General features: G+C 42.5%; 1 protein-coding gene across 2 annotated transcripts in view; it reads right to left on the bottom strand.

The window, feature by feature from the left end:
* mei4 (meiosis-specific, MEI4 homolog (S. cerevisiae)) overlaps positions 1 to 26,220 on the bottom strand; it is a 249,067-nt gene that overhangs the window by 51,418 nt on the left and 171,429 nt on the right. For both annotated transcript variants that reach the window (XM_055639475.1, XM_055639476.1), the window contains exon 4: positions 16,754 to 16,885. In XM_055639475.1, coding sequence (XP_055495450.1) covers positions 16,754 to 16,885 — 132 coding nt within the window. The remainder of the gene's footprint in view (positions 1 to 16,753; positions 16,886 to 26,220) is intronic.

The raw sequence follows: 26,220 nt of genomic DNA, 5'->3' as shown, positions 1-26,220 counted from the left end.
AGGGTTCTGTAGGTCTTTGATGATGTTGGCTGCCTTTTTGAGGCAGCGACTCCTGTAAATCCCTTTGATGGTGAGGTGGTCAGTACCCGTGATGGACTGGGCAGCAGCTCTCCCAGCTGTGTCACCCTTAGTGCAATCCTTTTTTGCCATGTCACAGTAAAGAGGCTCAAGGTTCTCAATGCAATCTCAAATACTTAATATGAGAGTGGTGTGGCACTTCGTATTTGTGAAACATTATTTGTGGCTAGCTCCAATCTAATCTGAGTTTTCAAGGGCCACGATTCCCACAAACTTTGAGAAGGTGTTTGAAATATTCATTTCCAAGTTATTGGGTATGTTTAAAGCAAAGAAAGTAAGGGTGTCAAAGGTTATGGGGAGAAGGCAGGACAATGGAGTTGAGAAGGAAAGATAGATCAATCATGATTGAATGATGGAGTAAACTCAAGGGGCGAAAGGCCTAATTCAGTTCCTATGACTTATGAACTTATATCTCCATAGATAATTCCAATGTCCTCACTGGGGACAAAACATCACCTATCCATGTTCTCCGGGGATGCTGCCTGAACCGTTGAGTTACTTCAGCACTTTGTGTTTTTTGTTTTCACCACAAGGATTAATACTTGCTCCATTCTCCTTTGTGACTTTGGGTAAGTAAATATGGCATCATGCAAATCCTCAATAAATATGCATGTTCGTTTCGCTCTACAATAATTAACAGGTGAAAGAAGCAATAGTCTGACTCACTAAGTTACTTCGAGCATACTTTAGTCGATGTAAGGAAGCCCTGAGGTTACGGATGGCACTACATTAATGCAAGTCCTTTTCCTGTCAGCATTTTAAAAATATATGAGTCAGAGCACAAGTTCTGACTGGCTCAAGTAATAGCTGTGCACCAATAAATATAGACACTCTCTAATGGTTATCAACTAAACACAGTGACAGATTAAACAGAAGAGGATGCTTTGGTCCAATCTATGAGCCAACCTTATGAATATTATTTTGATTACATCAGTCATCATTGTCCAATGGGATAAAGGAAAGAACATGGGTGGCACGGTGGTGCAGTGGTAGAGTTGCTGCTTTACAGCACCAGAGACCCGGGTTCAATCCGGGTGACAATGGGTTCTGTCTGTACGGAGTTTGTACATTCTTCCCATGACCATGTGGGTTTTCTCCAGATGCCCCAGTTTCCTCCCACATTGCAAAGACATACAGGTTTGTAGGTTAATTGGCTTCGGTTGAAAAATTGTCCCAAGTGTGTAGGATTATGCTAGTGTGTGGTGATCGCTAGTCGGAGCAGACTCGGTGGGCCGAAGGGCCTGTTTCCACGCTGCACCTCTAAACTGAACTAAACATGATAGGCTTTGAGAAGGCAAAGCCTCTAATTTATACTGCAGTTTCAACTTAGTATTCTGTGTCCATCTAAAAAATTAATTCCTACATTAAGATCTCATTTATAAAGCTTTTAATTCCTATTATAGTGTGGACTGGATATGTAACTTCATCATGAGCCTATCTTCAGCATCTGTGTCTTTAAAATCTCAGCTGACACTTAGGAGAATTGACAACTCGATAGATTTAGAGATGAGTCATGCACAGTAGAGAATGGAGCATTATGATTCACACCATTGATTGAATCAGCAAATAATTAACTGGGCATCAGGCCTTGAAATTGTGAGTGATTTTATTCACTGTCAAAAAATATGGATGTAGCCCACCTGTGGCTGAGCAAATAATGATAGGAGTTTCTGATTCTCCCCAGGCACCAGAGAGGAATATGCAACCATGAAAGTGATAGACAGCTGCATTTTAATATTGCAATGACATAGAACAAGCACAGGTACACCACAGTTTGAGTTTCTCACATTTGTATGTAATAGGGAATCCGTGATATTCTCTTCTTGAACTCAACAAGGACAGCAGTGTTTAATGGAGATAGTACATTACATCTGGTGTTCCTTTCACTGCAGTATATGTTAAATTTAACTGTGAGAAATTAAATTATCACTTAACCATATAACCATATAACAATTACTTCATAAGTAATTGGAGGAGAATTAGGCTATTCAATAGACAATAGACAATAGGTGCAGGAATAGGCCCTTCGGCCCTTCAATGTGATCATGGCTGATCATCCCCAATCAGTACCCCGTTCCTGCCTTCTCCCCATATCCCCTGACTGTTATTTTTAAGTCTATCTAGCTCTCTCTTGAAAGCATCCAGAGAACCTGCCTCCACCGCCCACTGAGGCAGAGAATTCTACAGACTCACCACTCTCTGTGAGAAAAAGTGTTTCCTCGTCTCTGTTCTAAATGGCTTACTCCTTATTCTTAAACTGTGGCCCCTGGTTCTGGACTCCCCCAACATCAGGAACATGTTTCCTGCCTCTAGCATGTCCAAACCCTTAACAATCTTATATGTTTCAATGAGATTCCCTCTCATCCTTCTAAATTCCAGTGTACAAGCCCAGCTGCTCCATTCTCTTAGCATATGACAGTCCCGCCATCCCGGGAATTAACCTTGTAAACCTACGCTGCACTCCCTCAATAGCAAGAATGTCCTTCCTCAAATTAGGGGACCAAAACTGCACACAATACTCCAGGTGTGGTCTCACTAGGGCTCTGTACAACTGCAGAAGGACCTCTTTGCTCCTATATTCGATTCCTCTTGTTATAAAGGCCAACATGCCATTCGCTTTCTTCACTGCCTGCTGTACCTGCATGCCTACTTTCATAGACTGATGTACAAGGACCCCCAGATCCCGTTGTACTTCCCCTTTTCCCAACTTGACGCCATTTAGGTATTAATCTACCTTCCTGTTTTTGCTACCAAAGTGGATAACCTCACATTTATCCGTATTAAACTTCATCCGCGGTGCATCTGCCCACTCCCCCAACCTGTCCAAGTCACCCTGCATTCTCATAGCATCCTCCTCACAGTTCACACTGCCACCCAGCTTTGCGTCATCTGCAAATTTGCTAATGTTACTTTGAATCCCTTCATCGAAATCATTGACGTATATTGTAAATAGCTGCGGTCCCAGCACCGAGCCTTGCGGTACCCCACTTGTCACTGCCTGCCATTCTGAAAGGGACCCGTTAACCCCTACTCTTTGTTTCCTGTCTGCCAAACACTTCTCTATCCATGTCAGCACTCTACCCCCATAACCATGTGCCCTAATTTTGCCCACTAATCTCCTATGTGGAACCTTATCAAATGCTTTCAGAAAGTCCAGGTACACTACATCCACTGGCTCTCCCTTGTCCATTTGCCTAGTTACATCTTCAAAAAATTCCAGAAGATTAGTCAAGCATGATTTCCCCTTCGTAAATCCATGCTGACTCAGACCGATCCTGTTACTGCTATCCAAATGTTTGGCTATCTCATCTCCTATAATTGACTCCAGCATCTTCCCCACCGATGTCAGGCTAACTGATCTATAATTCCCTGTTTTCTCTCTCCCGCCTTTCTTAAAAAGTGGGATAACATTAGCTACCCTCCAATCCACAGGAACTGATCCCGAGTCTATAGAACATTGGAAAATTATCACCAATGCATCCACGATTTCTAGAGCCACTTCCTTAAGTACCCTGGGATGCAGGCCATGGGGATTTATCAGCCTTCAGTCCCATCAGTCTATCCAACACCATTTCCTGCCTAATGTGGGTTTCCTTCATTTCCTCCGTCACCCCAGATCCTCTGGCAACCACTATATCAGGAAGATTGTTTGTGTCCTCCTTAGTGAAGTCAGATCCAAAGTACCTGTTCAACTCATCTGCCATTTCCTTGTTCCCCATAATAAAATCACCTTTTTTGGTCTTCAAGGGTCCAACTTTGTTCTTAACTAATTTTTTCCTCTTCATATACCTAAATAAACTTTTACTATCCTGCTTTATATTCTTGGCTAGCTTACCTCCGTACCTCATCTTTTCTCCCCGTATTATCTTTTTGGTTATCTTCTGTTGTTCTTTGAACATTATCCAATCCTCTTGCTTCCTGCTCATCTTTGCTACGTTGTACTTCTTCGCTTTAATTTTTATACTGTCCCTGACGTCCCTTGTCAGCCATGGTCATCCCTTTCCCCCCTTGGAATCTTTCTTCCTTCTAGGAATGAACTGATCCTGCACCTTCTGTATTATTCCTAGAAACACCTGCCATTGTTGTTCCACTGTCATCCCTGCTAGTGTATCTTTCCAGTCAACTTTGGCCAGCTTCCTTCTCATGGCCCCATAGTCCCCTTTATTCAACTGCAACACTGACACCTCCGATCTACCTTTCTCCCTCTCCAATTGTAGATTAAACCTGACCATGTTATGGTCACTGCCTCCTAATGGCTCATTAACCTCAAGGTCCTTTATCAAATCCAGTTCATTACATAACACTAAATTCAGAATTGCCTTCTCCCTGGTAGGCTCCAATACAAGCTGTTCATCACGAAGGCACTCTGCAAAGTCCCTTTCTCAGGGTCCAGTACCAACCTGATTTTCCCAGTCTACCTGCATGTTGAAATCTCCCATAACAACCACAGTATTACTTTTGCTACATACCAATTTGAACTCCTGATTCAACTTGCACCCTATGTCCAGGCTACTGTTTGGGGGCCTGTAGATTAGTCCCATTAGGATATTTTTACCCTTACAATCCCTTAGTTCTATCCATACTGATTGCACATCTCCTGTTTCAATGTCACCCCTTGCAAGGGACTGAATTTCATTCCTCACCAACAGAGCAACCCCACCCCCTCTGCCCACCTGTCTGACTTTTCGATAGGAGGTATACCCTTGAATATTCAGTTCCCAGCCCTGGCCCTCTTGCAGCCATGTCTCAGTAATTCTCACAACATCATACTTGCCAGTTTCTAACTGAGCTTCAAGCTCGTCCATTTTATTCCTTATACTTCGCGCATTCATATACAGCATATTGTTCCCTGATTATATCGAAAGGGACAAGAGCATTATTCAGGCATAAAATAGTCACACAAGGTAGGTGGATAGATAATGAACCAGGCTAATTGTGGTTTTAGATCCATCTCAGAATCTGTGATGCAATTGCCCAGAACAGCAGTTTTTTTATGGTTTGAGAAAAATATTATTCAGCATCCTATTTATATTCATATAAATGGTGCTTGATGAAAAAACAAAATTCATCAAGTTCTAGTTTTCAAACTCAATCTAATGCCAAATAACTGCCAATATAAATTGTTAAAATTTATGCAACACTCTTTATAAAATAAATTATATCTACTTACAATTGAAGTGGACGGACTGACCTAACTGCAGAATACTGCAGGGTTAATTTATATTTTCATTACTGCAAAGCATTATGTTTCACAGTAATCAAATTAATTATTATTATTTTTAAAGAGCTGAAACTATATAACTGAAGATAATACAAAAGCATGAACTGTTTAGTAAAACCTAACAACATTTAAAGTATTTCAGAAATCATTGAACAATGGAAAATATCAGCCCTAGATGCAGATATCTCATTAATTCAAGCCACAAGTCCTTACTTTAATGAGCAAAAAAGTCTAGAAGGAATACTTTAAATATAAAGACGGGTCCTGACCCGAAACGTAGCCTGTCCATTCCCTGACCAGTTGAGTTCCTCCTGGGCTTTGTGCTTTAAATATAAAATATTTTTACATAAGGGAATGATAAGCAACTCCACATTCTTTCACCTTCTCACACCCTCTGTTTTATTCAGCTCTGCCTCTCAAAACCCCCCTCGCCTGTGCTCACCTATCACCTGCCATGCTTTGTCCAGTCCCTCCTCTCTTCCAGCTATCTCCCCCCCCCCACCCAAACTACAATCAGTCTTAAGAACGGACAATACTGAAATGTTCTCCAGAGATGATGCCTGAGCCGTTGAGTTACTCCAGCACTTTGTGGCTTTTTTGTAATCCGGCATCTGCAGTTCCTTGCTTCTACACTTCTCCACATTCGTTTGATTTGTTTTAAAATTTGCAATTACATGCTTGTAGGGCTAATGATTGATTGATCAATAAATTCAGGATGTGCATTCGACAATTCGTGGGCAGAAGTCCCTGCTGCTTGTTTAGTTTGGAGATAAAACATGAAAACTGGCCCTACATCCCACCAAGTCTACGCCAACCAGCAATCCCCGTACACTAGCACTATCTTATACACCAGGAACAATTTGCAATTTTTCCAAAACCAATTAACCTACAAACCTGTATGTCTTTGGAGTGTGGGAGGAAACCGGAGTTCCTGGAGAAAACCCATGTAGTCACGGGAATAATGTACAAATTCCGTACAGACAGCACTCATAGTCAGGATAGAAGCCGGTTCTCTGGTGCTGTACGGCAGCAACTCTACTGCTGTGCCATCGTGCCACCCAGTTAATATGCCAAATGTTGCTGTTCCATTTGAACCTAATGGCATTTGTAGTGTGATCTATCCATGATATTATCTCCCTTCCAACGCTATGAACCCCGCTTTATGTCATAAACTGTGCCGTGAGAGCTGATAAAATGGCCTTTGAAAATCCAGAGAGAAAACATCCATTGGGTTATTTGAAAAACTGTGTGATTTATCAAATATGATTTCCCTTACAAAAGCCATGTTGACTTTGTCTAATTCAATTCTGATTTCCAAAGAATTCTATTATCGTTTTCTTAAAAATTGATTAACCATATAACCATATAACAATATTTGCCCGGTTATTGAGGTCATGTTATCAGGCACCTCTCAGATCATCTCTCTCTCTCTCCTAGCTTGGAGTGGTGTTAGATTTGCCACTTCTGTATTGGGAAGAAAACTGTGGGACACTGGAAACAATGTGATTTTTTTTTAAAACAGGAACATTGCAAGGTCGGTCAGACTTATTACATAGAATGACCAGAGGGATAGTCAGACACTTCAAACCGAGAATGGCAATGCAGGTGCCTAGGTTTAGAAAACCAACAGAGTTCATTAATCAACCCACAGAAGTAGCATTTTTGCTAGTTTATATATGTCCAAAGTGGAAATAATAATAATAAAATGAGGGGCACAGTGGTGCAGCGGTAGGGCTGCTGTCTTCCAGCGGCAGAGACACGGGTTCGATCCTGACCATGGGTGCTGTCTGTGTGGAGTTTGTACGTTCTCCCTGTGACCGTGTGGGGTTTTTTTCCGGTTGCTCTGGTTTCCCCACCACATTCCAAAGATGTACAGGTTCATAGGTTAATCGCTTCGGTAAAATTGCAAAATTGTCCCTAGTGTGCAGGATAGTGCTAGTGTATAAGATGATCGCTGGTTGACATTCGACTCAATAGACAATAGACAAAAGGTGCAGAAGTAGGCCATTCAGCCCTTCGAGCCAGCACCACCATTCAATGTGATCATGGCTGATCATCCCCAATCAGTACCCCGTTCCTGCCTTCTCCTCATATCCCCTGACTCCGCTATTTTTAAGAGCCCTATCTAGCTCTCTCTTGAAAGCATCCAGAGAACCGTCCTCCACCGCCCTCTGAGGCAGAGAATTCCACAGAGAATTCACCACTCTCTGTGAGAAAAAGTGTTTCCTCGTCTCCGTTCTAAATGGCTTACTCCTTATTCTTAAACTGTGGCCCCTGGTTCTGGACTCCCCCAACATCGGGAACATGTTTCCTTCCACTAGCATGTCCAAACCCTTAACAATCTTATATGTTCTCATCCTTCTAAACTCCAGATTGTACAAGCCCAGCTGCTCCATTCTCTCAGCATATGACAGTCCCGCCATCCCGGGAATTAATCTTGTAAACCTACGCTGCACTCCCTCAATAGCAAGAATGTCTTTCCTCAAATTAGGGGACCAAAACTGCACATAATACTCCAGGTGTGGTCTCACTAGGGCTCTGTACAACTGCAGAAAGACCTCTTTGCTCCTATACTTGATTCCTCTTGTTATAAAGGCCAACATGCCATTCACTTTCTTCACTGACTCGGTGGGTGAATGGCCTGTTTCCGCGATGTATCTCTAAAGTCTAAAGATTCCTTTGGCATAAATCAACATATAGAAGTGGTATTTATGCTGGGTTATATACATGCTCAAAGTGGTTGAAATAATAATTTCATAGAAATGTAGAAACATAGAAATTAGGTGCAGGAGTAGGCCATTCGGCCCTTCGAGCCTGCATCGCCATTCAATATGATCATGGCTGATCATCCAACTCAGTATCCCGTACCTGCCTTCTCTCCATACCCCCTGATCCCCTTAGCCACAAGGGCCACATCTAACTCCCTCTTAAATATAGCCAATGAACTGGCCTCAACTACCCTCTGTGGCTGAGAGTTCCAGAGATTCACCACTCTCTGTGTGAAAAAAGTTCTTCTCATCTCATTATCTCATATAGTTTCCAACTATAATTGTTGATGTTTGTGCAAGATATCAGAAATTAAACAGCGCACAGAGTCTAAAGAAGGGCCCTGACTCGTGAAATTACCTATCAATGTCCTCTAGAGTGTTTAAGAAGGAACTGCAGATGCTGGAGAATCAAAGGTACACAAAAAAGCTGGAGAAACTCAGCGGGTGCAGCAGCATCTATGGAGCGAAGGAAATAGGCAACGTTTCGGGCCGAAACCCTTCTTCAGACGAAACACTCCTCTAGAGTGTTGTCTGACCTGTTGAGTTACTCCAGAACTCTGTGTTCTGCACAGGGTCTTCCCAGGTAATGGAGGACAGGACTTACAGAAATACAACTCGACACAAGTTCTCCCGTATATTTTGAAAGCGTTTTTCAAAGCAGGAGAGTTATTTAGAAACCTTTCCAGGCTTTACGGAATCGGGGTAGCAGCTAGTTGACGCAAAAGAGAAACAGACTTAAAAAAATTACTTTTTCCATGTAATCTCTCCATGTTAATCAAACAGATACATCACCTTTAAAAATGCATATTTATTATCAATAAATCCCACTGGTGGAGTCTGAGAGATAACCAGCTAGTGTCGAATTTTGAAAATGTAACTACAATATTCTGACACTTCCTCAAGATTGATCTGTAATCAAATCTGCTTAATTAGTCAAAGATAAAGCAAGGCTAATGTTTCTATTTTTAAATAAAACTTAACTTGACTTTTTTTGTATGTGCCTTTGTGTTACTTTTCAAGAGTGGCGAAAAAAGATGTACGCAACTGAATGCCAAATGATTTTTATTCTCGATTAGCATGCATTTCAATTATACACTGTAGCAATTACGGTTGTGCCTTCATTGCTGATAACAGTGACTGACACTGCACTCAAGAAGATTTGACATGAGTTCCCTACAGAGCATTAAATATTTAACAGAATGTGATGTAGTACTTTGGCGACTAGGAAAAGCATGCAGGAAGAAAAGTTGGAGAGAATATAAAAAGTAAAGAATGTACTGGATCATGTGGGTTGAGGATGAATATATGTGGGTTGAGGATGATATATGGAATGAGCTACCAGAGGAGGATGATACTAAAACAACAGATACTATAACAACATTTCTGGCCAAAATTTCCAAGTTTTATGACTATTTAAAAGACGGCACAAAGTGCTGGTGTAAGTCAGAGGTCAGGCAGCATCTCTGGAGAATGCGGATTAGTGACGTTTCGGATCGGGACCCTTCTTCCCTATCATCTATCCATGTTCTCCAAAGATGCTGCCTGTTCCGCTGATTTACTCCAGCACTTCGTGTCTTTTTTTTGTAAACACGCATATGCAGTTCCTTGTTTCAACATTTCAAAGACATTTGGACAGGTACATCGATAGAAAAGATTGAGAGAGATATGGAGCAAATGTGGGGAGGTGGGTCTGGCATAAATGTGGCATCTTGGACGTTAGGGACAAGTTGGGCTGAAGGGGCTGTTTCCGTGCTATACAACTCTATGTCTCACGTCAAATCAAAAACTTACCCAAAGGGCACACTGCGATCCACGTCATGCACTACATGGATGTGTCCTGATTGTGGTTTCCGCTGATGACTTATTTTTAGTTTAGTTTAGTTTAGTTGTGCGTGCTGATGCCCCGCATATCAGTGCACCAGCTGTGTATCAGCAGCTCCAAAGTGTAGGAAAATAATGTCCCAAACATTAAGAAAAATACACATGGAGTCTTTTGCAGTAAGAAGGGTCTAGACTCGAAATATCACTTATCAATGTTCTCCAGAAATGCTGCCTGACCTCCACTTACTCCAGCACTTTGTGGCTTTTTTTGTTGTAAACTAGCACCTGCAGTTCTTTGTGTAACCAAAGAACCCTTTCCTGAAACAGTTAATAAAGCAGCTCTTTCACTTAGTTTTTATTGACGATCAATACAATTGGTTATCTCAAATGATGGCCAGTTTTCAACGATTGTTAATTTTGAAAGTCCTCTAAAATAAAGTTTTAATTGAGTGATTATCTTATGTTAATATTTAAGAAAGAACTGCCGATGCTGGAAAAATCGAAGGTAGACAAAAATGCTGGAGAAACTCAGCGGGTGAGGCAGCATCTATTGAGCGAAGGAATAGGTGACATTTCGGGTCAAGACCCTTCTTCAGACTGAATATGCTGCTTTACCACCTGCCTTTGACATTCAATATGTTTTACCTCGTAGCTTGTTCACTAAAAGTCTCCAAAGCAGTATCAGAAATGTGGTAAAGGAGCAGGGAAAGTTGCAGCACTGTGTTGATATAGGAGCAGCAATCCTCACAATTCAAAAGCCATTGCCACCTACAACTAATATGCTCTGGGCTGTGTCAAGCAGCAATACAGTTAATGAGCTCTATGCAAACATACCAAAGAGACCATCGCTTAATGCCACTGTAGCCTGTGTGAGTTGGTCATGAATTCAAACATCAGTCTAAATCTTGTGTGTTTTAGTTCTAGTTTTAGTGATATGGCATGCAAACAGGCCCTTCGGCCAACCAGGTTTGTGCTGTCCATTAATCACCACACTGCTTCTATGTTATCTTCATTTCTCATCCACTCCCTACACACTAGGAGCAATTTACAGAGGCCAATTAACCTATAAACCTTCATGTCTTTAGGATATAGGAAGAAATCAGAGCACCCGGAGGAATCCCTTGCAGTCGGCTATTTGTGGTAGTCTGGTTTGCTCATTGGCCGCATTTAACCACTTCAGATGCCATACAGCTGGAGTGAAAGAAAGCCATCCTTGTTCTTGAAAGATTGCCTAAAAAGTAATCTAGGTATACAGAAAGAAATACAGATTCTGGTTTACATAAAAGGACACCAAGTGCTGGAGAAACCCAGCGGGTCAGTCAGCATCTTTGGAGGACATGGATAGACGATAATTTAGGTGGCAATTTAATTTAGATGTTGAAATCATAACTGTTTTTCAACCTGCTCGGCTGGAATTATATTATTTAAAGAATGCACAAGTTTTCCCAACCATTTGTGTATAAAAAGTACATTATGACAGGTATATGGATCGGAGAGGTTTAGGGGATATGAGCCAAATGCGGACGTGGGAATAGCGTAGATGGCGCATCATGGTCAACATGGGCAAGTTGGGCTGAAGGGCCTATTTCGGTGCCATATGACTGACCATTTCCATTCCTACATGAAGAAATTCAGCTATCATTTTCACCCATTGAGCAAGTAATTAAAGATCAAGAAACAATTAATGGAAGCACAGCTCTTTGATATATCATGGCATCACAAGATTGTAAGATGTTACTATATTAATTTTATCAGCGAATCTTACACTTTTGACATCTTTCCTCACAAAATAGCATGTAAAACATAGTCGACTGTAACACTGCTGCATCTGAAGGTCAACTCTTCAAATTTCACTCCAGAAACTTTAGACTAAATCCAGACTCCCGCCCTACTCCAGTGTTGCTTCAGTGTTGCTCTACTTGTGGTGCCAGCTTTCAGATAACCTGAGGCAACCTCTCGGGTGGATGTAGCAGATTCCAGAGAACAATTTGGACAGGAAAACAAGGTATTTTTCATATGTCCTGCCCAATACATTCCTTAACAAATCACTGCGGCATTTTTGATTTTCATTTTGGCTCTCTGCATCTGCAGTTTTTTTGATTTTCTTAATAGTTAAGTGACTTGCCTAGCAAGCCATGGGTCTGGACCAGCAATCCAGAGTTGCAAGTTCAAATGGGACCAGTTGGACCTGTTTCCATGCTAATATCTCTAGGATTCTATGACAGGGAGAAGGCAGGAGAGAGATACTGCGGAAACAGGATCTTCAGCCCACTGAGACCGCGCCAACCAGCGATCACCCTGTACAATAATACTTTCCTACACACTAGGGATAATTTACAATTTTACCGAAGCCAATTACCCTACAAACCTGCACGTCTTTGGAGTGTGGGAGGAAACTGGAGCATCGGAGAAAACTCACGCGGTCACAGGAAGAACATTCAAACTCTGTCGACAGCACCCTTAGTCAGGATCGAACCTGGATCTCTGATGCTGTAAGGCAGCAACTCTACTGCTGCTCCATTGTGCCAACCTACTGGTAATGTTTAATTCCATGTGTAGCAGGATGAATATTGGCTCAAACAGCTTCATGCTGTTAAATTCCTTACATGGGAACTGAAACTGCACTAGTTCAACCTCTCAGCTGAATGAAATGGCTTCCAGCAATTTTCCTTCCCACAACATTGCACCGAAGAGTCAGCTTCGATTACATGTTCAGGTCCTGGAGGGGAGGAAGAAATAAAATCTGAATGTGGTCCCAGTGCCACCCGAACAGCACTGAGGGCTCAGCTGACTTTCATTATCAGGTCTGACATTCCAACTGCACTGCTTCTTAAGATGGTGATGGGCGCTGTACATCTGCTGGATATGGAGCATTGTTACATCTTCAAATTTGCAACTTTTAATGAGAGCTTTAAATGAAACTGATGGCCACATAATAATCCGAGCAGCCGAGATTCTCCAGTGGTGCCACACTCCATTCTTACGATGATAGAAACAAAGAAAGATATAAAGTTTCCTCTACTCCGGGGGAAATAAACCCAACTTAAACAATCTCTCCTTGGAACCGAAATGGCCCATCCCAGGCCCCATCCTGATGAAAATGGCAGAGAACTGTGGGCGCAGCACAGACCATCACACAAACCAACCGGCCTTCCATTGACTTTATTTACACGCCATGCTGCCTTGGCAAGGCTACCAGCATAAACAAGGACGAGCCTCAACCTGATACTCCCTCTTCTCCCCTCTAACATCAGGCAAGAGATACAGAATGTGAAAACGCACACCTCCAGATTCAGGGACATTTTCTTCAGGCAATTGAACCATCCTATCACCAACTAGAGAGCGGTTCTGACCTACTATCTACCACCTCATTGGAGACTTTTGGACCATCTTTAATCGGACTTTACTGAATTTTATTTTGCACTGAACATTTATTCTGTATCTGTACATTGTGATTGGCTCAATTGTAATCATGTTAGTCTTTCTGCTGACTGGATGGCATGCAACAAAAAGCTTTGTACAGTACCTCTATATACATGACAATAAACTAAACTAAACTATTCCAGGGGAAATAAAGCCAGCCTAAACAATCTCTCCTCGCAACTGAAACGTTGTATCCCAGGCAATGTCCTGGTGAATCTTCTCTGCACCCTCTCCAGTGTAATCTTGTCCTTCTAGCAGTGTGGTGAGCGGAACTCCATGCAACATTCCTGCTGTGGCCTCACCAATGCTTTATATTATCATATTGTAACCTCCTCCTTATACACTTTGCTCCAGCTACTGAAGGGAAATATTCCATATGCCTTCCCCATTAGTACACCTGTGCTTCTACCTTCAGGATCCTTGGATTTGTACACCAGGGTCCCTTTGTTCCTTAGTACTTCCTATATATAGTACATGGTATGAAGTATATTGGACTTTGTCCATGGAATTGATACGTTACAACGCTGAGAATTTTACAATGACAATTAAACTGAAGGTACCGTTTTACCTCCAGACAGGTTAGAGCTCCTGGTTTTTCCTCTCCCTCATTGCAACCATTGGACATAATTCTCTGAAACTGTTGAGCTACAATGCTGAGAACTATATTCTGCACTCTGTATCTTCCACTTTGCTCTTTCTATTGTACTTGAGTTTGACTTAATTGTAATTATTTAATTATGTAATTATGTACAGTATATCCAATCTGATTGGATAGCATGCAAAACAAAGCTTTTCACAGTACTTGAGTGCATGTGACAATAGTAAACCGAAACTTAAACTTAAACCTAGTCCTATCATTCATTATGCATCTCCTACCCTTATTAGCCCTCCTAAAATATCCCGAGTGCAGGAACAAAGCTTCAATTAGTAAAAGTTCAGGAAACAGAGACCCAGTTAATAAAAAGGCACAGGCTCTGGTGAATTTGAAATTAGGGGATATTCAGCACTAATTTAAACAAGTATCAGTTTAAAGAAAGATGGTCCATTAAAAAACGTTTATTCACGCTAAAAAAGCTGATGCAATGTAATTGTATTTTAGTTATATTCTTTATCTTGTCATTGAGTTCAAGTAATAAATAAGTCAAGCCTGTGGTCTCTATCACACCAACCTTCCATACCGAAGCATCTCAGAATTTTAGGAATATGTGGAAACTCCAGGATGCATCCCTCATCCTGGACAACCCGGGAGACAGAAAATATTCCCAGCTGGTGGAACAAAAGCTCTAGGTTTTAGCATCTGAGCAACAGCTGACAATGCAGTGGTCCATTTATGAAACCGGTGTTAGTAGCTGGCATGCATTAAGCATGCAGCAGGTATAAAAACAGGAGGATGACATTGAGTGATTAGATTTCTGTATCACTAGAATCAGAAACACATTGCGTCGTTACAATTGCCACAAGACGGCATCCCAATTGGAATTGCGCTGTATCCATAAAATAGAAAAGCAATTATACCAAAAGAATCAGAAACCAATCACCAAAATCAGAACCATTCTGTACAGCCAGAAGCACAAACATTTTGTATTGCCAGAATCACAAAAATCAGGAGAAATCCAATTCAGCTAATCCAAACCAATCAGCAAGGCAAGGAAAGGTGTTATGAACAAGATTCTCAGGTGTCACTTAAGGTCCAATAGCTGCTGTCTGACACCCAGTTTGCATTTCACCAGGATAACCTAGCTCTAGATTTCATCAGCACCAGTGGGATTAAATTCCAAGTGACTGATGAGGGGAAAGTTTCTTTACACAGTGAGTGATTGACTTATTTAACTCTCTGCCAGAAGAGATGGTGGAGTCAGATACAATCAATACTGGGTAATTTACAGGGATGTGGGTTAAAAAAATGTCAGAATGAACTTGGTGGGCCGAAGAGTGTGTTTCTGTGCTATACAACTCTATGATTCTAAACTAAACATCTCTTGAACGTTTGACTAAGTGTGCATTTGGGCGGCATGGTGGCGCAGCAGAAGAGTTGTTGCCTTACAGCACCAGAGACGCGGGTTCAGTCCTGACTGCGGGTGCTGTCTGTACAGAGTTTGTACGTTCTCCCTGTGACCGCACGGGGTTTCTCCAGATGCCCAGATTCCTTCCACACTCCCAAGACGTGCAGGTTTGTAGGTTAATTGGCTTCTGTAAATTGTCCCTGATGTGTAGGATAGAATTAGAATAAGGGTGATCATTGGTCAGCGCGGACACGGTGGGCCGAACGGCCTGTTTCCATGCTGCATCTCTATACTAAACAAAAGATTAAAGAGAGAGGTCTCGAGGAAAGCCCTCCAATGACTGGGCTCTGTTAGGACCTAGGGAAATGATTTTGGTTCTTGCAGGTCAGACCACCTCTAGGGAGTTTCTATTTTTGCTTCTTACTCAACTCTTTATCAATGTCATTCATCCTGTTATTTAATGTCAGAAAATAGTTTCTGCCAATGTCACGTCATGGTTAAACTTTCTAATTTTGCAATGATAATTCAACTGAAGTTACCATCTTACCCCCTGACAAGATAGAGCTCCGAGCTCCAAAATGTTCCCCGCCATTCTTCAGCGCTACCATATCTGCAACCTGCCCTTTTTAAAATCTTTTTTTTTGTCTATTGGACATAAATGTAGTTGGCAATGCCAACAATTGTCATTCATCCTTTACTGCCCAAAAACTGCAATGGCATGCAAGTCTGAAAACACATCCCGACCTGACACGTTGCCTGTCCATTTACTCCACAGACGCTGCCTGACCCTCTGATCTCCTCCAGCACTTTGTGCTTTGCTCACAATTCCAGCATCTGCAGTTTCATGTGTACTTCAGGTGGCCCCGGCATTCCCTCTCTCTCTATCCCTCCCCCACCCAAGTCACACTAGCTTCTCATTTTCACCCTACAAACAGCTTACAATGGCCTGTTTCCTTTATCATCGTTACTTTTTTGCATATTTTTCATTAATTGTTCTTTATCTCTCCACATCACCGTTTATATCTCTCATTTCCCTCATCCCTAACCAGTCTGAAAAAGGGTCTCAACCCGAAATATCACCCATTCCTTCTCTCCAGAGATGCTGCCAGTCCCACTGAGTTACTCCAGTTTTTTTGTGTCTAATTTAGAATAAATGAAGATGAGTTGACAGTGAGTTAAAATGCCCAACAGCCTAACTTCTGAGGAAGTAGACGAGTATTGAATTCTCTGCATCCCACCCACACAAAACCTACTTGCGCTGAACAATAAAAAAAATAATCGGACTTTGCAGTTACTTTCTACCCCATGGGTGAATACTGCATGGAAATATTTCCGTCAAAGGAGAGATTGGAATTAAATCAAGTGTATTGAATTTGGCTGTCAAAATAGTTTATAAGACAACTGTTTCGTGAACCACGAGAATAATTGGAATTCCATACCTGATTTGTCTGCCAGAGATAATCTATGAAATGATTCATTCCTGAGAGAAGATTGGCAAAAACTTGAGCTCTTAATGATGGGCACTGTCCAAGCACAATGAGAAGCTTGGCCGCCAACTCCTGTTCCTGAAACTAAGCACAAGAATGCAGGAAGCATTTGAATGATGTTCATTTGATTGGAAATGGACAAAACAAAAACAAAGAAAGCAACACAAATTCAGAAAATGTCAGAGTTTCGCACCATGCACCGCGCGCGGTAGGTTTTGGCGAGCCGCGGCCATACCCCGACTGTAGACCTGTCGCCGAACCGGGAGAGGGAAGCCGCCCAGCCCGGCCCCTCCTCGCCTCCGAAGACCAGGAACCGGAGAGGAGGGTGGAGGGAGGCGGTGACGGTGGCGGACGCTGGACCAAGGACAGTAGGAAGAACCGGGGGTGGTCTTACCTTCTGCGCAATCAAAGTTGTTTGTGTGAAGCGCCTCCAAAGCACGAAGGTTGAGATGGCTGGGCAAGGAAAGGGACCATATCTATATTTGAGCACCATATCTAAGGATGTGCTGGCTCTGTAGAGGGTCCAGAAGAGGTTTACAAGAATGATCCCAGGAATTAGTGAGTTAATATATGATGAGCATTTGACAGCACTTGGCCTGTTCTAGAAACATAGAAACATAGAAAATAGGTGCCGGAGTAGGCCATTCGGCCCTTCGAGCCTACACCGCCATTCAATATGATCAAGGCAGATTATCCAACTCAGTATCCCATACCTGCGTTCTCTCTATACCCCCTGATCCCTTTAGCCACAAGGGCCACATCTGACTCCCTCTTAAATATAGCCAATTAACTGGCCACAACTACCTTTTGTGGCAGAGAGTTCCACAGAGAATTCTTATGAAGAATGAGGGGGAACCTCATTAAAACGTACAGCATAGTGAAAGGCTTGGAGAGGATGTTTCTACTCGTTCAAGTTCAAGTTCACATTTATTGTCACATGCACCAATTAAGGTACAGTGATATTTGAGTTACCATACAGCCAAGGAGAGTCTAGGACAAGCGGTCATGGCCTCAGAAGTAAAGGATGTTCCTTTGGGAAGGAGATGAAGTGGAATTTCTTTAATCAGAGGGTGGTAAATCTGTGGAATTCTTTGCCACAGAAGGCTGTGGAGGCCATCGATATATATAGTTTAAGGCAGAGATAAATAGATTCTTGATTAGTAAGAGTGTCAGGGGCTATGGGGAGAAGGAGAATAGGGTTAGGAGGGAGAGATAGATCAGCCATGATTGAATAGCGGAGTAGACTTGGTGGGCCGAATGACCTAATTCTGCCTATCATTTATGACCTTTTGACCTAACGCCGGGCCTTTATGGCCAGCTGCAGTTGGGACTGAAATGGCACCAAAACGTGGTGACTCTTGCAATAGAGACTCAGTGGGCTGTTTCTGTGTATTATGTACTTAACCAGGGATTGTACTTACATATGGCAATAATCCTATTGATCTGTATGCAAAAAAAGAATCTCACTGTACCTTGGTACAAGTGATAATAATGGAATCATGTTTTGAGTTTTGCTCAGTGGGTCAGGCGACTTCTCTGGAGGACGTGGATAGGTGGCATTTTGGGTTGGATCCCAAACCAAAACATTACTTATCCATGTTCTCCAGAGATGCTGCCTGACCCACTGAGTTACTCCAGCACTCAGTGATTTTTGTTGTAAACCACCATCTGCATGTCCTTGTTTCTCTCTTAATGTGTTGCTCGTCTGTACATCTATAATTTCTGATGTTGAGAGTGACAGATTAATTCATAGACTCTGCAATTTACCAGCACACTATTTCGAGACTGTGATTACCAGAACACATTATTTCATAATGATGCATAAGTGATTTGGGATTCTGAAATAAATTTCACAGCACTGTAGTAACACTAATCTGAAATAAGTGTGTAAGAAAAATGGCAAAGGTGCATCTTATAATGCACAGAAAATAACACAACTGCAAAATCAAATGCCGTTCACCATTTTGCAAACCTGGGCATTATAGAAAATATAAACTATTTCCTATCTTTCCTATCTCAAAATTTATAGCAGTGCAATCATTGATTGGCTACTTTGCCATGTTGATGTAAATAAAATGAGTCTAAAGAAGGGTCCTGGCCGAAACATCGTGTGTACATTCCCTCCACTGATGCCACCTGACACACCAAGTTACTCTAGCACTTTGTGTTTTAGTCAGGATTCCAGCACCTGTATAAAGTCAGTCATACAGCAAGGAAACAGGCTCTTCGGCCCAACTCTAAATGTTGACCAACCTGCATCATCTAAACTAATCCTACCTGCCTGCTCTTGGCCCATATCCCTCTAAACCTATCCTATTCATGTACCTGTCCAAATGTTTATTAAACACTAAGTTGAGTCCCAGCATCACACGGGAGGGCTGGTCACCAACGCAATATTCCACCTCTCCACCAATTCCAATACTGCTCACCAGTGGGTGGGGGCTGTCTGTTGCGCTAGTATGGGTGTTGCGGGCCGAAGGTACTGGTTTCCAGAGGGCTAGTATAGACATTGTGGGCCATTTGGATGCTTGGGCAGGCATCCAACTGTTGCAACGATTTTAAAAGCCAAGGCGAGGCAAACAATTGGGCTGCATCCACCCGACAACCAAAATTCATTTTGTGAACACAAACTTGTTAAAAAAAAGGCGAGGCAAACAATTGGGCAGCAGACACCCGACAACCAAAATTCATTTTGTGAACACAAACTTTAAAAAAAAGGGCTGCAGCCGCTTTACAGCTGTATCGAGGGGACTCACCGTGGAGTAGACGTGCGTTCAGTGTTATTCGCAGCTCAGTCTCTGCCAGACCCTCTCGCTTCCTGGGTCTGGCAGAGACTGAGTGAGGCACGACACTTCCTGGTTTTATAGTCCCTCCCCCTGCCTCCAGCGGGGGCAGCAGAGAGAATGGGGAATTTTGTAAAAACATTAATATCTCTCTCACTTTTCATCGACGGAAAAGATCCTCCGCACTCATACGGCGGAGGGGGGCTCTGAGCGAGGTGGCCAAAAATGACGGCCGTAGGTGATGGCGTTCTCTCGGAAATCGCAGCACAGTCGGCCAAAAGCGGTCAAGATCAGAGATTTAGTAATATAGATTGTGATAGTACCTGCCTCAACTATCTCCTCCAGTTGCCCCTCAGGTTCCTATTAAAAATGTCCTCCCTCAACTTAAACTTATGTCCTCTAGCTCTCGATTCCCCTACTCTGGGCAAAAGACTCTGGGCATTTACCCAATCTAGTACCTCAGCCACCCTCCGATCAGGCACTTCTGATCTCAGCCCCAACAGAATCTGCGGCTTCCTCTTATAGAGGTGTACAGAATCTGTAGTCTATTATGACTCAAAATGAAACAATATCCTAATTTGAACTAGTTAGGAAAGCATGTGCAAATCCTCTTCCAATCTCTTCCCTTCTCCTTGCCATGAGATCAGAAATTTATGAGCGGCATTGATCGGGTAGACAGTCAGAATCTTTTTCCCAAGGTGTTACTGGAAAGTATTCTGAAGGATAGGATATACAGCAATTGGATGGACAAGGGCTGTTTAGAGATAGTCAGCATGGTTTTGTATGTGGGAGGTCGTGTCTCACAAAACTGATTGAGTTTTTTGAAGATGTGACCAAAAGGGTTGATGAGGGCAGAGCTGTAGATGTTGTATACATGGCATTCGACAAGGTTTGCATGTTATGCTGCTTTGGAAGGTTAGGTCGCATGGGATCCAAGGAGAGAGAGCTAAATGGATAGAAAATTGGTTTCATGGAAGGAAGCAGTTCAATCCCAATTTTCTAGCCATTCAGATATCTCTCCTTGGATCCCATGCGACCCCATCTAATCTACACTAGTCCCACTATGCTGTGTGCCTGTGTGTATTCTGTATTATGTTCTATATGTTAAGATATGATAGCACATTGAGGTACATCTACAGCTCCATACTCTGGAATTCTGTGCACCAATGTAGTGTTCAAACCTCAATATGTTGTATAACATCTAATGAGAAGGGGAGGGAAGAGAAAAAGAGAATGAAGAAACCTAGCAAGAAAGAAGTACAGAGATAAGTTGTTTACTACTCATTAAGTGCCTTTCATTTTAGATGTTCAAAATGACTGCAGAGTTTGAGTATGTCACTTGGAAAAGTAATCAATTTTGAGTAATCGATTTTGAATTGGAATATAGAATGGAAAATTATAATTTAGTGGTGTGGGAATTTAGTACAGGGGAAGAAGGCAGTTTCTCACTGCAAACTCATAGAAAAAGTGCAACAGGGCATTCCTAGTTATCATCCACGTTACACACGCAGATCGTGGAAATATTTTAGTGTTGACTGATCTCTGTTGTTCTTTATCAATTACAGTTAATACTTTGTCTTTGGTTCAGTCAATTTCAGCAGCAGTTTTTTAATAGTATCACAGCAGTAGAGTTGCTGCCTTACAGCGCAAGAGACCAGGATTCGATCCTGACTACGGGTGCTGTCTGTACGGAGTTTGTACGTTCTCCCTGTAACCAAGTGGGTTTTCTTCAGGTGCTCCAAGTTCCTCCAACAGACGGGCTCAGGAGGCTAAATTACTGGGTGTTATTAAGGCAAAGATTGTTAGGTTCTTGATGAGTAAAGGAGTCAAAGATTATGGAGTGAAGGCAGGAGAATGGGGTTGAGAGCGAAAGATAGATCAGCCATGACTGAATGCCAGAGTAGATTTGATGGGCTGATTGACCTAATTCTGCCCCTATGTCTTATGGTCTTATCCCAGATAGGACCTGCAGTTGTCTTTCTCAGGCGATAGTGTCCAAATTCCCTTGTAATCATCTAAAAGATGTATTGCAGGGGAATGATATTAGCCCAAAGTTCCGCTGATGTGGAAACTGTCAGGGACATACTGTAGGAGTGACTCACACCCAAAAGTGCTCAGTTAAGGGCCTGTTCCACTTGGCCGTCATTTGCGCCTCATTTACGCGTCATAAAATAGGTCAACGCGTTGTGACGCACGGGTAGCGTGTGGGTAGCGCGGGACGGGCGCATGGAAACATAGAAACATAGAAATTAGGTGCAGGAGTAGGCCATTCGGCCCTTTGAGCCTGCACCACCATTCAACATGATCATGGCTGATCATCCAACTCAGTATCCCGTACCTGCCTTCTCTGCATACCCTCTGATCCCCTTAGCCACAAGGGCCACATCTAACTCCCTCTTAAATATAGCCAATGAACTGGCCTCGACTACCCTCTGTGGCAGAGAGTTCCAGAGATTCACCATTCTCTGTGTGAAAAAAGTTCTTCTCATCTCGGTTTTAAAGGATTTCCCCCTTATCCTTAAGCTGTGACCCCTTGTCCTGGACTTCCCCAACACCGGGAGCAATCTTCCTGCATCTAGCCTGTCCAACCCCTTAAGAATTTTGTAAGGTTCTATAAGATCCCCTCTCAATCTCCTAAATTCTAGAGAGTATAAACCAAGTCTATCCAGTCTTTCTTCATAAGACAGTCCTGACATCCCAGGAATCAGTCTGGTGAACCTTCTCTGCACTCCCTCTATGGCAATAATGTCCTTCCTCAGATTTGGAGACCAAAACTGTACGCAATATTCCAGGTGTGGTCTCACCAAGACCCTGTACAACTGCAGTAGAACCTCCCTGCTCCTATACTCAAATGGAGAGGCGTGGAGGAGTGTGGAGTTGCTCGCGGTATCGCGCGCTGCTCCAGGATTTCGTGCTGCGAAATCCTGGAGCTGACGCATTGGCGTCGCACGTGTATCGCGTGGTGACGCATAGTTACGTCACTGTGCATAACCATGCGTTGCCGTGCGCCGCAGGGTATACTAATGCCGTCACGTGCACCAGATGACATGTAAGATGAAAAAAAAGCGATCTTCAGTTGCACATTGCTGAATCAAATGAGTTGCTTGGGAATTGCAATTCCACTCTCCAATCATTTTTACAATGTAAACTTATTTTCTGTTTTAAATGACAAAGACGAGAGGATACATCCTTAAGGTGAGAAGGGCAAAGTTTAAAGAAGTGCAGGGCAAGCTTGTTTTACACAGAGAATGATAGGTGTCTGGCATACGCTGCCAGGGATAGTGGCGGAGCCAGTTACGACAGTGACCTTTAAGCTTTGAGATAGACACACGGATATGCTATGCAGAAAATGGAGGGAAATGGATCATGTGCAGGTAGAGATTAGTTTAATTTGGCATCAAGTTAGACTTTAGGCTTTAGAGATACGGCGCAAAAACAGGCTCTTCAGCCCGATGAGTCTACGCCGACCAGGGATTACCCAGTGCACTAGAACTATCGTACACCCTATGGACAATTTACAATTTGCAGAAGCCAATTTACCTACAAACCTGTACATTTTTGGAGTGTGGGAGCACCCAGCGAAAACCCACTGTCACAGGGCACGGACATTGCGGGCTGAAGGGCCTGTTCCTGTGCTGTACTATGTTTTATAAGTTCCTATAAATCTGTTAACTGCTAGGTAATCAAGTCACTTTTCTTCCTACTGAATGTGGAGGATGAAAGCTATTGCCAGTTATCACAATAGCCTAGAATTTGTGATTAACAGTTACTCTTCAGATTGCCGTGAGTGTTTTTGTATTTGATCAATCAAAACATTTGATGTGCGAGTTCCTCAAGGGGATAGACTGCTTTGGGAGAGCATTTGAGTGATTTATAAAGAGTTGTCAGATGTTAAGTTGTAAATGTAAAACCTCCCAACTGTGTTATGAAGGGCAGAGGCAGATTCAAGGAGATCATGGATGATGTGCAACTCTGCTCTGACAACCTGTGTATGGTCCGTAACCCTGAACATCTTTAGGTAACAATCACAGGTTGAAAGTTCACAATAAACTTTGCTTCAAAAGTGATTTGTGGATGAAAGTTCCAAACTTTTCCAGTTTATTTATAGATCCTTAACGGAGATTTGGCTTTTCTGCCTTGCAGTGTTTTGAGATATCACAAATCATACAATGCTGCCTTCTTCAGCTTCCCACAAATAGATGAGTAATGCTGAACCTAAATACAAATTAGATAGCTTTTATATACTTATGAATTTTCTTCCATGTTCATAAGACCATTAGTTTAGTTTAGTTTATTGTCACATGTACTGAGGTACAATGAAAAGCTTTTTGTTGTGTGCTATTCAGTCATCGGAAAGACTATATATGATTACAATCAAACCGTCCACAGATGTAAGATAAAGGGAATAACATATAGTGCAAGATAAAGTCCTGTAAAATCCAATTAAAGATAGGCCAAGGATCTCCAATGAGGTACATAGCAGCGCAGGACCACTCTCTAGCTGTTGATAGGATGGTTCAGTTGCTTGATAACAGCTGGGAAGAAACTGTCCCTGAATCTGGAGGTGTGCGTTTTCACACTTCTATACCTCTCTTGCCTGATGGCATAGGGGAGATGAGGGAATGATCGGGTCTTTGATTATGCTGGTAGCCTTGCCGAGGCAGTGTGGTGTAGATGGAGTCAATGGAAGGGAGGTTGTTTGTGTGATGGTCTGGGCTGCATCTACAATTCTCTGCAATTTCCTGCAGTCTTGGATGGTGCTGTTCTCAAACCATGCTGCGATGCATTTCGATAAAATGCTTTCTACAGGGCAACTTAGGACATGTACTTGTTTCTCTGCCTGGAACCTGACACATGTTCTGCCTGTGAAAGTCTTGGGTCTGAGAGACTGAGAGGTCTTGAGAGTCAGAAAGGAGCAGCAGTACATTGGAAAGCAGTGATGAGGAAGTAGAGGGCCTCTGGCACTTTCTAAAGGCAGGCTTATTGCACATTTTGTAGCACGATATTGGCCAAATCTCTTGAGTTTGATTCACCGGGCACTGGGAGAAAATAAATGGTGTCTAAATTACATGTCGTGAATCGGCAAATCAGACCCTGCCTCTGGCATGATTCATCCTCCAATAACCTTGACTCAGCAATGAGTGGCTTTCTCTTGACTTGAGGTTGTGTACAAAAGGAACAACGTTATCTGTGTGAAGATAGTCTGAAGTAAAAACTGGACAGAGCAGTGTGTGTGAAGCTTTGACAGATATTGGTACTGATACATCAAGTTCAGGGATGGCTACAACCACTGTCTTTCTGGCCTGGCGTTTACAAAAAAAGTTAACTTTTTTAATATATGCCTGCAGTGCTACGTCAATCATAATCCTGACAGCTTAGTTGTAGACAATAGATTTAGTCATAAGGCAAGCATCCTACTAGAGGACAAAAAAACCTAAAATGATTCTCACAGCGTTGTTGTTTTTGTGTGTATATTTTCTCAATATTTTTCCAGTCCACACTCCCCTTCATTTCCTATTGATGATGGGGTTTTTTTCTCATTGCTTATTTTTAAACAATACATTATATTATTCAGATTCAGATTCAGATTCAATTTTAATTGTCATTGTCAGTGTACAGTACAAATCGATGTGTAGGAAAGAACTGCAGATGCTGGTTTAAATCGAAGGTAGACACAAAATGCTGGAGTAACTCAGTGGGACAGGCAGCATCTCTGGAGAGAAGGAATGAGAAGGAAGGACCCATTCTTTCTCTCCAGAGATGCTGCCTGCCCCACTGAGTTACTCCAGCATTTTGTGTCTGTTATATTATCTACATGGTTGCAGATGACCACTGTGGTGGGCTGGATCACGAACAATAATAATATAGAGTACAGGAGGGAGATATTGAACCTAGTAATGTTGTCAGGACAATAACCTCTTGCTTAGTGTCAGCAAGATTATGCAGCCAGTTATCGATTTCAGCAAGCCCCAATCAGCATCAATGGTGCCAACGTGGAAATGGTTGAGTTTCAAGTTCTTGAGTTTAATACTACCTACGATCTGTCATAGACCAATCACATTGATGCAACAGTCAAAAAGGTACACCTACTTCCTGAAAAGGCTGAGGAAACTTGACATGTCATTAAGGTCTTTAATAGACGACTTTAATAGGAATCTGAGGGGTAACTTTTTCACACAAAGGGCAGTGGGTGTTAGGAACAAGCTGCCAAAGGAGGTAGTTGAAACAGGCACTATCCCAACATTTAAGAAACAGTTAGACAGGTACATGGATAGGACAGGTTTGGAGAGATATGGACCAAACGTGGGCGGGTGGAACTAGTGTAGCTGGAATGTTGGCTGGTGTGAGCAAGTTGGTCTGAAGGGCCTGCTTCCATGCTGTATGACTCTATAACTCTCTTACAAACTTCTACAGATGCACCATAGAAAGTTTAGTGTCAAGCTGGTTTGGCTCTGCACAAGACCACAAGAAATTTCAGAAAGTTGTGGGGGTAGCACAGTCCATCACACAGACCAGACTCCCAATCATTGACTCCAACTACATTTTATGTCTCTGACCTTAAACCCATGTCCTCTGGATTTGAGTTCCCCATCCTCGGGAAAAGTGTGCATCCACCCTATCTATTTTCCTCATGAA

The sequence above is a fragment of the Leucoraja erinacea genome, chromosome 8 (assembly GCF_028641065.1).
Source record: "Leucoraja erinacea ecotype New England chromosome 8, Leri_hhj_1, whole genome shotgun sequence".
Taxonomy (NCBI): Eukaryota; Metazoa; Chordata; class Chondrichthyes; order Rajiformes; family Rajidae; genus Leucoraja; species Leucoraja erinaceus.
This window is presented reverse-complemented; position numbering and strand designations above follow the sequence as displayed.